Below are 13,208 nucleotides of genomic sequence, written 5' to 3'. Positions count from 1 at the left end.
ACCAAACTTTACCTGTCTGCTGTCATTCTCTCGACAGCCTTGTAGTTTGATGAGCGAACTAGCCGTCCTGTCCACCACAGTCAGGCACAAGTCCATGTGTTTGACTGACTTGTCTTTGGTCAGGGCCCACTCCTTTACAAAAGAAGATGCCAAAACATTAGTATAACTGCACCCACACATCTGCATGCCAACACACTGGGGTTATGGATGTTATGAGCGAGAGATAATCCAAGTCGTTTTATGTGGAGTCTCAATGTTATGTTCTGGGACTGATTTTCTATTTCATAACATAATATAGTGACAGATACGTTCTCTATAAGTTCTCTGGTCTTCTGTAGAACACAAATTTGAGTGTGTCGAAAACATGTTGTTTGTGCTAATTAATTATAATGAGATTGACAGGTTGCAAGTAGAGAAGGCAGTGTCTGAAGAAATTGTGTTGTGAATGCTCGAAGTAGAAGAGCTGATGTTTAACTGCACGGCTGCCTTCAAAAGTTGAGTAATATCTGTCTGGAATGTCTGGAAGATGTGGAACATTTCAAGGTTTGTTGAAAAGCTGATGCTCAACTACACGGCTGGCTTTAATCTGTTTGAAGCAGCATCTGAGGAGAATGAAAGGACAGTTGAAGGAACTACACTACGGGCAAAACTGCATTGCTGTCTTAAGTTTGTTTTGAAGCAGCTGATGGAATATGAAGAGTTGTAAAAATTGGAAAATAGACAATTACCATTACTAAGACCTGCCCTGTCCTCTTCACATGATCTAATCAAGCAGAATACTGCTGCTCTATTATTAGCTAGATAATAGTGGTGCGGATCAGTGAATTTGTTTCAATTCAGCATAACAAACACCCAAGAAGACAGTTGTTATTGTCCATCAAGACATGCGACCTGAATTTAATGAAGCATCTTTGTCTGCTACAGTTGATTTCGAGCTAGATTTTCTCATGTTTGGCTCCTAAAATGAGAAAAACTGCACAGGGGAGAACCAGACGTGTAAAGCTGATGGACTTTAACTCTTCATGGCAGTTTTCCCAGTAAGTACACACCTGTCATTCTATTTCAAGGTACAAACTATTTGAGAAACTGCACACATGCACGGACACATGCACACGCACACACACACACACAGTGCTGTACACCCTCCTATTCAAAGTGTTCCAAGAAATATACACTTCCTCCAAGAATCATGTTAAAATCCAATTTTGAATGTAAGCCGAGTTTTCAGCACTCATGCTATGTTTGCAGGTGGACTGACATATAGACTATTCTCTATAGATATACATATAGACACATTTCCTCTTTATAGGTCCTACAGTCTGTGTAGTGTTTAACCTTTAATTGCTGAATCCTTTAACCACCCGTGGGCTCTCACCACCACCAAGTGCCCCCCGGGTGTCTTGAGAGTAAGGTTTGACAAGCTGACCTGTGTGTGTTGTCGCTGTAACGCTACCTGGTTTCCCCCAGCGTTGTGGCATTCATAGACGCCCACCACCCCGTCTGCAAAATGACCCAGGGTGTCCAGACAGTTTCCTCCCTGCTGCAGTGCTCCAAACGCTATGTCCTGGTGATCTGGGACTCTGAAGCACACACAGACACACACTTAATTGTTGAACAGGAAATGAAGAAAGCCAAGTGATGAAGAAAAAGCAATAGAAAGTTAATGTTCGATTTCCGTCTGATAAATTGGACGATACAACCTTTATGTTATCACATTTGAGATTATTCATATTTAGATGTGCTACGTTCAGACACTAATAATCTCATTCATGTAGGTGACAAATTGCAAACCTGCCAACATCTAATAACGTGCCTGAGTCATAATTGCTAGCATGGGTTAGTCATTAGTGTCACCACAGTGTAAAGCATTAGCACAGAGGAGATCACAGTCACAGTGCTACTCCTGGCACAGCTGTGACCTCCTACAAACCGCGTCCTCGTAACACTGCAGATTCAGTTCAGGTGAGACGGTTTCCTACATGTCATTTCGGTCTGCTTACACAAGATTATATATTGTGTCACACTGTGTACCCCATCATATTCCAGCAAAGTCTCTAATTTTCTTACCGCAGTTCAGGGTAGACGTTTTCCAGGTACCATTTGAATGGCTTGCAGCCTAATCTCTTCTTCATCTCCAAACGACTCTGGATACTGAGAGAGAGAGAGAGAAAGAGACGGTGACGCACCGAGAGAATTAGAGGTTTGATCGCTTAAGGTTTTCAAAACGACACTGATTGAATTATAGCCCTCCTACTCGGTGGAGGCCGAGGGCACGTCTGAGGCTGCATCCTCTGGGGGGAAAATAACAGCTTAGGTTGGCACTGGAGTGAGATGCCAAGTGTGCTCCCAAAAGGTCACATAATAAGCATTTTAATCTTTGTCTAGCTATGGACATGCACTTATGCACTGTATGAATGTGAGAGCACCTACTCTATTGTAGCCTCAGCTGAGAAAAGTGCAAAAAGTGGAAATGGGCACGGAGCAGCAAAGTAACTGAAATCAACCATAGAAAATCGACTGATCCAGTAACACAGTAAGTCTGATGAGCTGCACATTGGATATAAGCCTTTTTATATACCCGAATCAAATCAGATTCCTCCTCTGAGAACCATGTATGGCCGTGCAAAAATGTCGATATTCATAAGCCCTCAAACCTCTAACAAGCCAGTTTAATATCCATCTACCACTTTTTCATGGAGCTTTGCCATCTGATTCTCGCTACTCCTCAGCAGCGCCATTTGTGTCCATCATGTTCCTCCGCTTTGGCATATCGTGTCATAATTAACTGCCTAATCCCTAAAGCGTGTCAAATAATATGGCAGTCTTTTGATCGGTGCAAATCAAGCTCCGACTTCTTGCTCTCTTTCAAACCACATTAACTTCCTGGTGTCACATGTATAAAAAGGGTAACTGACTTTCGTTTACAGCCGACACTGCTGCTAATTGGCAATCCAATTAATATGCCCATTCATGTGGAAGCCTTTTTGATTTTATGATCTAGTTATATCATGCTGTCTGACTCCTGTGGGGCTCACACTTCATGGTACTCACTTTCCGTAGGGGACGTTTCGCGCTGAGGGGACGGCAGCGTAGTAGAAGTTTTTGAACTCGTCCATCCAGACCTCTGCTGCTCTCCTCGTGTTCCTGAGATAGAGGTGAGAGGAGAGAAATGAAAGATGAGTGAGTGACGGGGAGAAAATGGAGATACCAGCCACCTGATTTTTTTTTTTCATCATTAACAAAAATGTCAAAAGATACGCCTCAATGTTAATGGGATCTATTCTGGGCTGAGACACATCCTCTATCCAAGTCTCATGGAAATCCATTCTGTAGATTTTTGTGTAATCCTGCTGACACACCAACCCGCCAACAAAAGGACACGGTAGAAAAGATAACATCCTTGGCGGAGGTAAAACTACCGGGATGTCCCACTGCATCCGGTCGCATTTTCCATTATGCAAGCCGGCATCCTTTTCTGGATATTCTGACCCACAATCCTACACGCAGTGAACGAGAGGTCACATTGACTGAGCCCGCTGAGAGAGCAGAGACAGATGACAGCTCATTGACAGATGGCAGACGCCACAGTGACAGATGACACTGCACTCAAGTGAAAGTGCGAAACATTTATTGTGTCTGGCGCGCGTAATTAATTCATCAATACACTACGTCAGACTGAGATGATGTATGAGCAAGGGGGCCTGATGTTATGACAAAGTACATTGTCCTGATTGCTGCAGCACAAGTTAAAAGGTACAAAGAAAAAGTATGGGATCTGGAACAAAGCAGTCCTGCTGTCGCTTGATAGTTTTTTAATAAATCTCTGCAGCCATTAGAGGGCAGAGTTCCACTGGTTAAACAGACAAAGGTGTGTTTATTTTTCCAGTTACTGCAGACATTGGTCAACAGTGTGCGTTTAAGTGTGTGTGTGTGTGTGTGTGTGTGTGTGTGTGTGTGTGTGTGTGCGAGCACACTGCCAAGCACAGCAAGGTGTTGAGATGAAGTCCAATAACATTTTGTTGAATTTTCCTTTTTTTTTCTGATGATCTAACACAGTGGTGTCAGACTGCGTGTCAGCTGGAGCCGAACACGACATGCCCATATATTATTTTCTAGATGACAGGTTTGCTGGAAAAGATCTTTCGAGTCATCAAACACAGCTAAAACGTATCCAGCTCCAGACAGGTACAGAACTTGTATTTGCAGATGTGTCCAGAAAGCTGCCTTCACTTCTGGAACAAATTACTAACCACAGTGTTGCGATTCGCCGTTTTGTACTGGAGGAAATATAAATTCTTACAGACAAGCCAGACAGAACACTGTGTTTTGGTGCTCAGACCAAACTTGTACTTAAATATTTCATTTTTCAGGTACTTTATATTCCTAGTCCACCTAACTTTAAAAACAAATATTGTAATATTACTCTACTTCATTTATTACATAAATTGCATTCGAGCAAAAGTAGTGCACTATTAAATTAAAGGGCCATGCTCATTTTCAGGTTCACACTTAAACTGCTTAGAAAATAAATTGGGTTTTTTTTCCACATACTGTCACACCTGTCTCTTTAAGAACCCCCTCCTCAGAAGCCCAGTCTACTCTGATTGGTCAACTCCAACAGGCCTGAGCAGCAACCACCCACCGACTTTCCGCTTCAGGTCTGCCAGTAGTTTTGCAACAAAGGTTGTGTTGGGGGCTGAAGGTGATGCTGGATTGTTGAGTCCTGGCAGCTCCTTTAAAGGCAGAGCTGCTTTTCCTTACGATTGGGGATTTTGACACTTTCCCGTTTTATCTAAAGAGACAGGGATCTCACTTTCTACAATATGCAGCCTTTAATTCAAAAAGAGTTTTACTCAAGTATTAGTCGTATGGGTGACTTTTCACTTTTAAAAAAGTATTATCTTAACAAAATATCTTTACTTTTACTATAGTATGCCTTTTGGGAGCTTTTTGCAACAATAAATATATAATATGTCAACACAGTGAACTTCTGCTATAGACAATATCTCAGTTTCAAACGCCGCAGACTTGCTTTTGCTGGAAACCATTTAGTGGAATAAAAATCCCCCAAACCACGGACACTGACGTCTGTACATCAGAGAACTTAAAAATTCATTGGAGGTGACACCAGATGCTGTTTCAGTACTTTTTACAACAACTGCTTTCAACATGAAACCAGCTGTGAATCTCTGCATTTCATCCTGATCCACCTGTGCCCCATCAACAGAGGCAATGTGCTCTACTGGGAGCTTTATAAGAGGTCTGGAGGGGCCTTTCTTCACTTTGGTCCCATTTCCACATGTCCAATGTTCTTAAGCTGTATATTTGGGAAATGCAACTCCCACAACAATTATAAAGTCGTCCAAGCAGACAAACCATGCGCTGTCTGGCAGCTCCCCAGGGTCTCTGGCGGCAGACACAGAGAGGGTGTCTGCCGCTTTATTCAGACTGAAGGGTGAGACATTCAACTGAAGCACCCTGAAAGCGCCGACAAGCTGCTCTGCATTGTTGAGGCTGATGCTTGAGGACATCACCGCACCCAACCAATTAATGAACGATATCTTGAAGTGCTGGAAAAGGATTATGCAACTACTTTTGAGACACGGTTTGATAAGAATATACTGGGACCTTGGTCAACAGGAGGCGTTGGAGCTGAGTCATATCCAGAGTGAACACGCTTTAAAGGCCCTGACACTGTTTAATCTAATCTTGAAGTTCAAACTCAGTCTTTTCTTTTTGGTTTCATCCGGCTGAGGGCCCAGTCAAGTAGTGTTAAGTTGTTCGTGCTCTTTTCTTGCGTGCTGTTGGATTCGTTTCTACATCTTGAGCATCTCTGTTGGTCACAGCTGTCAGGAAACATTTAGTCATTTTCATATTTCATTTAGAGTCAAACATTTGTGACACCCCTATTAAAAGAGGCATCACAATTATCTGTAAGCATCTCAGAAAGCCTGTTTCAAACACATACTTAAGACAGCGATAAGCTGATACTCAAGATACTCCACGTATTGGTTTATTCCACCCCTTGGCTTCATGTTGTTATTCCAGAGAAACCATAAGCACTTTAAATTCCCTGTTCCCTGTTATCAGGGTTGTTGATGCTCTTAATCAGGGCCGTGTGGGTTTCTTGGGCTCGTTTCCAGGGGTGGATACTTGTGGTTAGAGACAGTTTCAAGGAGGGAGATCCGTATCTCTCCACGTATCATGTTCCCAAGGACTGATGTTAAGTGATTATGTTGTCACATGTATCAGAACTAGAGGGCAACACACACACACACACACACACACACACACACACACACACACACACACACACACACACACACACACACACACAGAGACACAGAGAGAGACAAAAACACATCTTCTATATTTAATAAGAGCATTCTTTCAAAATCTGAAGACAATTTTTTTCCCTGTAATTACTTTTTAATTGCTTTTTAATTGTTAGTGCTTGGTTTTAATTATCCAACACCGGTTTAATTCTCAAAGCTGTAGTAAAATTAATTATTTATGTTCCAGTGTACGCAACAGCACTTGGTACAAGGGACGAGGCTACCAAAATCAGAAATAACTGAGGTAAAAGGAAACGTCTTAATAGTTTTGCACGGAGGGAAAGTCATTTGGGCTGCGTGTTACGGTAAAACATAAAAAAATAAAATAAAATCATATTGCAATTATTTTAAAAGACATATAACGATTACCATGTGATGCACGATCAGTTGTTATGATCATCTTTGAGACATAGTTTTCATTTCCACTGAAAACTCATCCTAATGATTTGACATAAGTTGATTGCTGCATCTCTGCAGCTCTACAGTACCTCATTATAAAGCTGTTTTGTCACATGCTTTATCTTTTAAAAAAAAGAATAGTAGCTTCTATGATTTGGATGTTGCACTGGGCCACATTTTGATTTCCATTATATTTCAAGGTATTGTGTAGCCCTAGATGTAATCACTGAAATGAAAAAACATTCCCTTTAAATAGTTTCGGTGTATTTTTGGTTGTATAGCGGTACACAGAGTATATCTCGATAATTTGAAACCTTCTCAAAAGCATTTCATAAATGCAAAAACACTGGGCAACAAAACAAAACATCAATACATTTTCCCCTAATACCTTAATATATATAAGTGATTTTGTGACAATGTTGAAGGGATGACCAATACTTTGAGAAAATAGGCCAAGACTCAATCCTAGGTCCGCTGCAGCGAGGACAAAGTCTCTGTGCGTGGGACGCCCATTCTACCAACTGAGCTAATCAGACATTTTGGGAAATTCGATTAGTAGCCTTGATGTGGATGGGTGGGGCTGGGGATTGAACCACCAACCCTCCAATTAGTAGAAGGCCTGCTGAACAGCCGCCCACTAACATCACACACATTAGAGGCGTAGTCATGATTTAATCACTATTTTATGAGAAGCACCAGATTTCCAGTATAGACTCAACAAAAGGTCTAAATGAGAAATATCGTTATCCTGCAGTTAAATGAATGAATGTGATGTGTTGAACCTGAATGGTGACTGACTGCTCCACCCTGCTCCTCTGTGTGTGTGTGTGTGTGTGTGTGTGTGTGTGTGTGTGTGTGTGTGTGTGTGTGTGTGAGCGTGCATGCGTGCATTACCTTGCAAACACAGTCCCGCTGCCACCAGGGAAGGTGTATGGATGCTGCTTTCTGAAGACGTGGCCAACTCTGCTGCAGGGGATGATCTCCAGACTGCCACCACACTGCCACACACGAAATGAGATCTCTGAAACACACAAACACACACACACACCGACACACACACGTGCACACAGATCATAAGACTTACAACAAACTGTTTCTGAAAAAATGTCACAGTTCATTTTTATAAGCAGGATGTGAGAAGAGAGGTCTTGTGCTAAAGCTAACTCAGGACACCTGCACCTCATAAATGTTTTTGGTGTGTTCATATTGTCAGGTTTCATTGTCGGCATTTGCATGAGTGTCGTCTAAATGAGCACACAAAGACACCAGTATCTGAAGTGTCGATGCAGTTCTGAATCATTGTGCCGTCTCCAGAGGAGCGTGAATCATTCTGTTTATACTCGGCGATTTCCCAACTGCATTCAGACAAAAGCATCGTGGAGACTGTTATTATATCATTTCTACTGTTTGCAAATGATCTCCATTGTGTACACTGTGGTTATTTTCCCCTAAATACTGACTATAATCATTATCACATTAACACTGTAATTTTCTGAGATCAACTGAAGTCTGGAGGAGTCGTTCCCCCAGATATGACCACTAAAGTACTCAACGGTTTTCTCTTCTTGATCACTTTCTTGGCATGGAGACCAAAGATGAGTTCATGAGTTAATCACAGTGTGAGACGGATCATCTGTGCCATTTCAGCATCAAGTCTCAAGAGAGGTGCAGATTCTATAAGTGATTTTTAAAAATGTTTTGAGCCAAAAGCCGTTACGATGGAAAGAAATTGCAAAGACTTTTGAAATGTGCTCATTTGTTTTCTTGCTGAGAGTTAGATGAGGAGATCGATATCACTTTTCTGATTGTTAGATATAAAGCTGCCAGTAGTTTGTTAGCTTAGCTTAGCATAAAGACTGCCCGCCGGGTGGAGCAGCTCCGACTCTTTCCAACGCATAGCTCCATGTTAATAAAAACAACAACAGATCATTATCTTTAGATTCAAACTTTTGCTTAGTGTTAATTACTGATCTTTTTCCCCTCCATGCCTGGCCACCACTGTTAATAAGAATTTGCTCTTAATGACTTGCCTTGTTAAATAAAGGTCAAATAAGTAAGACAAATAAAATAAATTAGTGTGGATAAACAAGAGCAGTATTCCAGGAAGACTTTCAGCTGTACAAACAACTGGCCCACTCAAACAAGATGGTAGATGTTGTTCCACATGACTCTTCAGTGCGAAGGACGCCCAATTACTCATGAAAAACATTTCCACTTTTCTTTTATCCCAGGAACACTTGAAAATTGCACATTTACACGGAAATTGCAGATCATTTTGGGTCTGTTTTCATCTTTTTTTTTTTTTTTTTACATTTCTACTCCCTTACTGCTTCTTCTTTTCCTGTGCTGCTGTGTCAAATTGAATTTTCCCTCAAGGGATCGATAAATGTACGTCTTATCTCATCTTGCATCTCTCTTAATTTAAGCGACTTGAAATGAACCTGTAGAGAGAGAGAGAGATCTCTGCTATCAATCTCATCTAAACTCTCGCAAGAAAGATGAATGTGTGTTGTTTGAACATTGAAGCCTGTTAACATTTTCTTGTAGACTGCCAAAATAAAAGTATCCACCTGAAAATTTGCATAATATGAGGCCTTTAATGCCTCTAATAAAACCTCTGACACATCCGTCATATTTAGAGGCTGCTTAGTCAGGGTGCGACACATCACAGCATCCGAGTGTATTAAAGATAAACGCTGACAGCAGTTTATTTTCTGTCGCTACCATTTTACTTTCTCCTCCTTAACACACTCTTTAATTTTGCTTCTCTCACTGACCCAGACTTCCTATTCCTCTGACGTCCATTATTGTGTCATATGTCATCTCCTAACCACCATCATCTGTCTGCTGCGATTCTACTGACTTCATGCTCCGCCCGCATTTCCACCGTAGCGGCACTCACCCAAGTTTTCTCCTCCCCAAACATCCATCATCATGTCGTATTTTCCCAGTAGCTCAAAGTATTCCTTATCCATGACAAATAGACCACCTGCTATCATCGGAGTCCTGCGGGGGCAGAGAGAGAGAGAGAAAAGGGGGCAGCAGGGGGATGGAGCGGGGGAAAGAGTGAGATTAACAGTTGGTAGAAACTGGCAAACAAAAGTGTGTCACTCGTGTGTGTGAGTGCTTTTTATCTCAGACAGTGTCAGTCTTACTTAATGGGGGCAATTGGGTTGCCTTGTCGGGCTCGTCTCTGATCCAGAGTCATGTAATCCCATTTAAACACCAAATTCCAGTCGAAACCTATCGATAGAAAAACGCACACACACAAACACACACACACACACACACACACACACACACACACACACACAGACATACACACAATTATGAACATTAGTTGGGATTAAGCAGCAGTTTGGTTATATAATTAGATTTGTCTGGATGTATCTGCCATTGGCTGAGCTACTGTCTGCATGTTTTACTGTGTCAGCAGAGTCCAACCGTCGAGCCTGACAGTATATGGAGCTCTGTCACACTTTCATATACTAGTACCATAAAGCAAAGGAAATAGTACGGGATAGTCACCTTAGAGGACAGACACTGTGCTGCATTCAGGTGGTGTCGGAAAAAATTGGAAAATGTGTTCCTGACTGAGTAAATTCAACCGTTGGAAGAACAACTTGAAAACTTGCCGAATTTTTGGAACACGACTTGTCTTGTGACATGGTGGATAAAAGCAAATGTTTTGCTGAGGCCTTTCGCCTTTTTCTGAGTGTTTTATTCACATGTTTTTGTACATGTAGAGAGAGCTTGATCAGTTAGTAACGTTATTGATCAGTGGTAACCCTAAAACAAGTTAGGTACAGCAATATTTTGGTGGTTTGAAGTAATATACTGGTGCTGCAACAAAACCTGGACAAAAGCACTTTGTAATGTAAAGACTCAACATTCAAACAGATATCAACATGTTGTTTAAATGCTCGGAGCAACAACACATCTTGCAGCCTCCATGTTGTGATCACATCATTTAACTGGAAAGCTCATGAACATGCTGAAGTTGAATGTAGCTGTGAATGAAGTGTCAGTATGCGTTGTGAATTTATTGGGTGTGTACAAATTCATGTACTTTACAGTACTGTACCAACCAAAAACAATACTACTTGTGTCGTCAGGTGTCAATCAAACAGGACCTGAACGCTACATCCCCTCCAACAACTGAGGGAAATATCTGGCTATTTAGCTGCTACGTGCTCCACAACAGATTATGGCAGTACGTTTTCGTTGTGGATGTTACAAGTCATTTTCATTCTTCCCTCCTTTGACCAGTTCCTCCATTAAAGCTGAGCATTGCATTGTGGGATGATAGTGTCCATACGTACAGCAAATTTAAAATGTTTACTGACATATTTGACCGTAGAACAACCTTTTCTCAGCCTATGAGTGTGATTTGTGAGATCACAGATAGAGTGTACACGGATCCTGGTCCAAAATTCAGCACACATAAAAAACTTCAAGCCTCTGTTGCACAAACATAGAGAACTGAGCCTACAGGGAGTTAGGAGAAGTGATTTTAAAGACTTTAATGCAGGGGTGATTACTTTTCTTTTGAAAACCATGTCAGTCACACATTAGAAAGTTGCTGCGTGCCTGTATACATGTGTGGAGAGGATATTTAACCTGGTCTCTTTATGAAAGCACCACATTGTCAAACCATCCAGTCAGACCTGCAGTATGGCAGACAGTTTATACCCAGTTAGCTGTTAGACTAAACATGCTAAGTGTATACTTGTGAGAAACAGCGACAGCAGCCTTAAGGGAAAGCTGTTTATGAAATACAGCGCTGGATGCCAAAACAATGGGTGTTAATGTTGCTGGTGACACAACAGCGGAGCCATTAGAACTGTTACAAAAAAGCCAATTGTCTTAAAAATCTAACTAACACACAGCCTTATTGTGGAGCTCTTCTCACTGACCTACACGGGACGTCACATGTGTGTTCTACTTGTGTTCTGTACCTCCTTTCAGATCGGCCGAGGCTCCTACGTACTGGAAGTTGTCCATGTTGATGACGTCGATGATTGGAGACACAACCCTGGTCTTGTCCTGGGAGGGAAGGGCAGAGACACAATTATTAATTAGGACTTCTTCAGAGCAACAGGATATCTGGCTCATGGATAAATATTCACTGTAAGTCTCGTCAAACAGAAGGACCCACGTAAGCAGCTACAGACGACTGAGAAGTTGATATTGCCCTTAACAGCAGTGATTCATATGTTTAGTTTATCACTGTTTACAGAGCTCCATCTCCTCCACACCAAATCCAACCCTGAGCGCAAACCCACAGAGCCACAACACACAGCAGTTCAGAGCAACGACTGCTCAAATGGCCTGTATGAAACGATGACAGAAACAAGCTTCCAGGTGCTGAGAGAGTTTGTTTATTTTGGGTTGAGATGGTCTGAAATGACACGAGAGGGCTTCACCCACACAGAGCTCATTTCTCCTTCTCTCTCTCTCTCTCTCTCTCTCGCTCTCTTCTTCTGCATCGAGTGATTCATTATTCAAAAAGTGCAACTACAGCAAAGGAAAGCAAAGTCAATTACTCTGACAGCAAAATGCTTTAGAGCTGGCATGCAGGCATTTATTAACTTGGGAATGACAAAACACTGCGTTTGGGAGGATCAAATGCAGAATCAGACCATTTTCACTCATATCACATGAATATTTAAGGAGTGACCTCCATTTTAGACACAGTGTCCCATTTCACTCTGAGATTACATTTGATCAGGACGTTTGTTCCCTTGCCAGTCATTACTGAAAGACTTCACTTCACTCATCACTGCACTGTTAATGTGTGATAGAGCTCGGTTTGCGTTGATTCGCTTTTTCCTTTTACAGCTCGATGGGGCTAGAAAGTAAGGAACATGTGAGATTTTGGTCTTTTTAAAGGCCCCCTGTTGAAGAAATATAGATTTCCTTGTGTATTCTGATTAGAAAGCAGCTATAAATACAGTGAAAGTATCTATACGCTCAATCCACCAAGAAATGCAGATAGTCAGTAGTCAGAAACTGTTTTCAAACAAGCTGTCAGGACATTTGTAAGGTTGTGATGTCACAACTATACAGTCACCACTCTCAGCCTGGCCATGGTTGCGAAAACGGCAGCAGAGAAGATGCATTAAACATGGTGGTGATTGCTCAGGCCTGTGAGAGCTGGCCAATTAGAAAAGAGTGGGCCTTAAAGAGACAGGAGCTAAAACAGTGTTGCAGCATTGGAAAATATGGGAAAAATAACATCTTTTCTCAACATTAATGTATATAAATGTTTTCTATTAGACACCTAAATAAAAGTTCTGATCAACCGAATAACTGTCTTACATGCTTACTGTTTACAACATCACATTTTAATTCAGATTGAGCAATATTCTTTGCACCATGTCGGATCAGAAAAGCGAAATGGGATTTTCTGCAGCTGTAAAAATGTGCTTTAAGACCAAGAGAGTCAAAAAGTCCCTGCGTTATTGAAGCTTT

The 13,208-nt window shown here is 41.6% G+C and overlaps 1 protein-coding gene across 2 annotated transcripts in view; it reads right to left on the bottom strand.

The window, feature by feature from the left end:
- galnt2 (UDP-N-acetyl-alpha-D-galactosamine:polypeptide N-acetylgalactosaminyltransferase 2) overlaps window positions 1–13,208 on the bottom strand; it is a 59,006-nt gene that overhangs the window by 4,643 nt on the left and 41,155 nt on the right. The window contains exons 8-15 of one of the 2 annotated variants that reach the window (XM_030414524.1): window positions 11,693–11,780; window positions 9,890–9,977; window positions 9,637–9,740; window positions 7,629–7,755; window positions 3,052–3,144; window positions 2,068–2,151; window positions 1,427–1,580; window positions 13–132 (exon numbers count right to left, since the gene is read on the bottom strand). In XM_030414524.1, the coding sequence (XP_030270384.1) occupies window positions 13–132; window positions 1,427–1,580; window positions 2,068–2,151; window positions 3,052–3,144; window positions 7,629–7,755; window positions 9,637–9,740; window positions 9,890–9,977; window positions 11,693–11,780 (858 nt within the window). The remainder of the gene's footprint in view (window positions 1–12; window positions 133–1,426; window positions 1,581–2,067; window positions 2,152–3,051; window positions 3,145–7,628; window positions 7,756–9,636; window positions 9,741–9,889; window positions 9,978–11,692; window positions 11,781–13,208) is intronic. The other variant, XM_030414525.1, reaches the window with a different exon arrangement.

This window comes from Sparus aurata, chromosome 4 (assembly GCF_900880675.1).
Source record: "Sparus aurata chromosome 4, fSpaAur1.1, whole genome shotgun sequence".
Lineage (NCBI taxonomy): Eukaryota > Metazoa > Chordata > Actinopteri > Spariformes > Sparidae > Sparus > Sparus aurata.
This window is presented reverse-complemented; position numbering and strand designations above follow the sequence as displayed.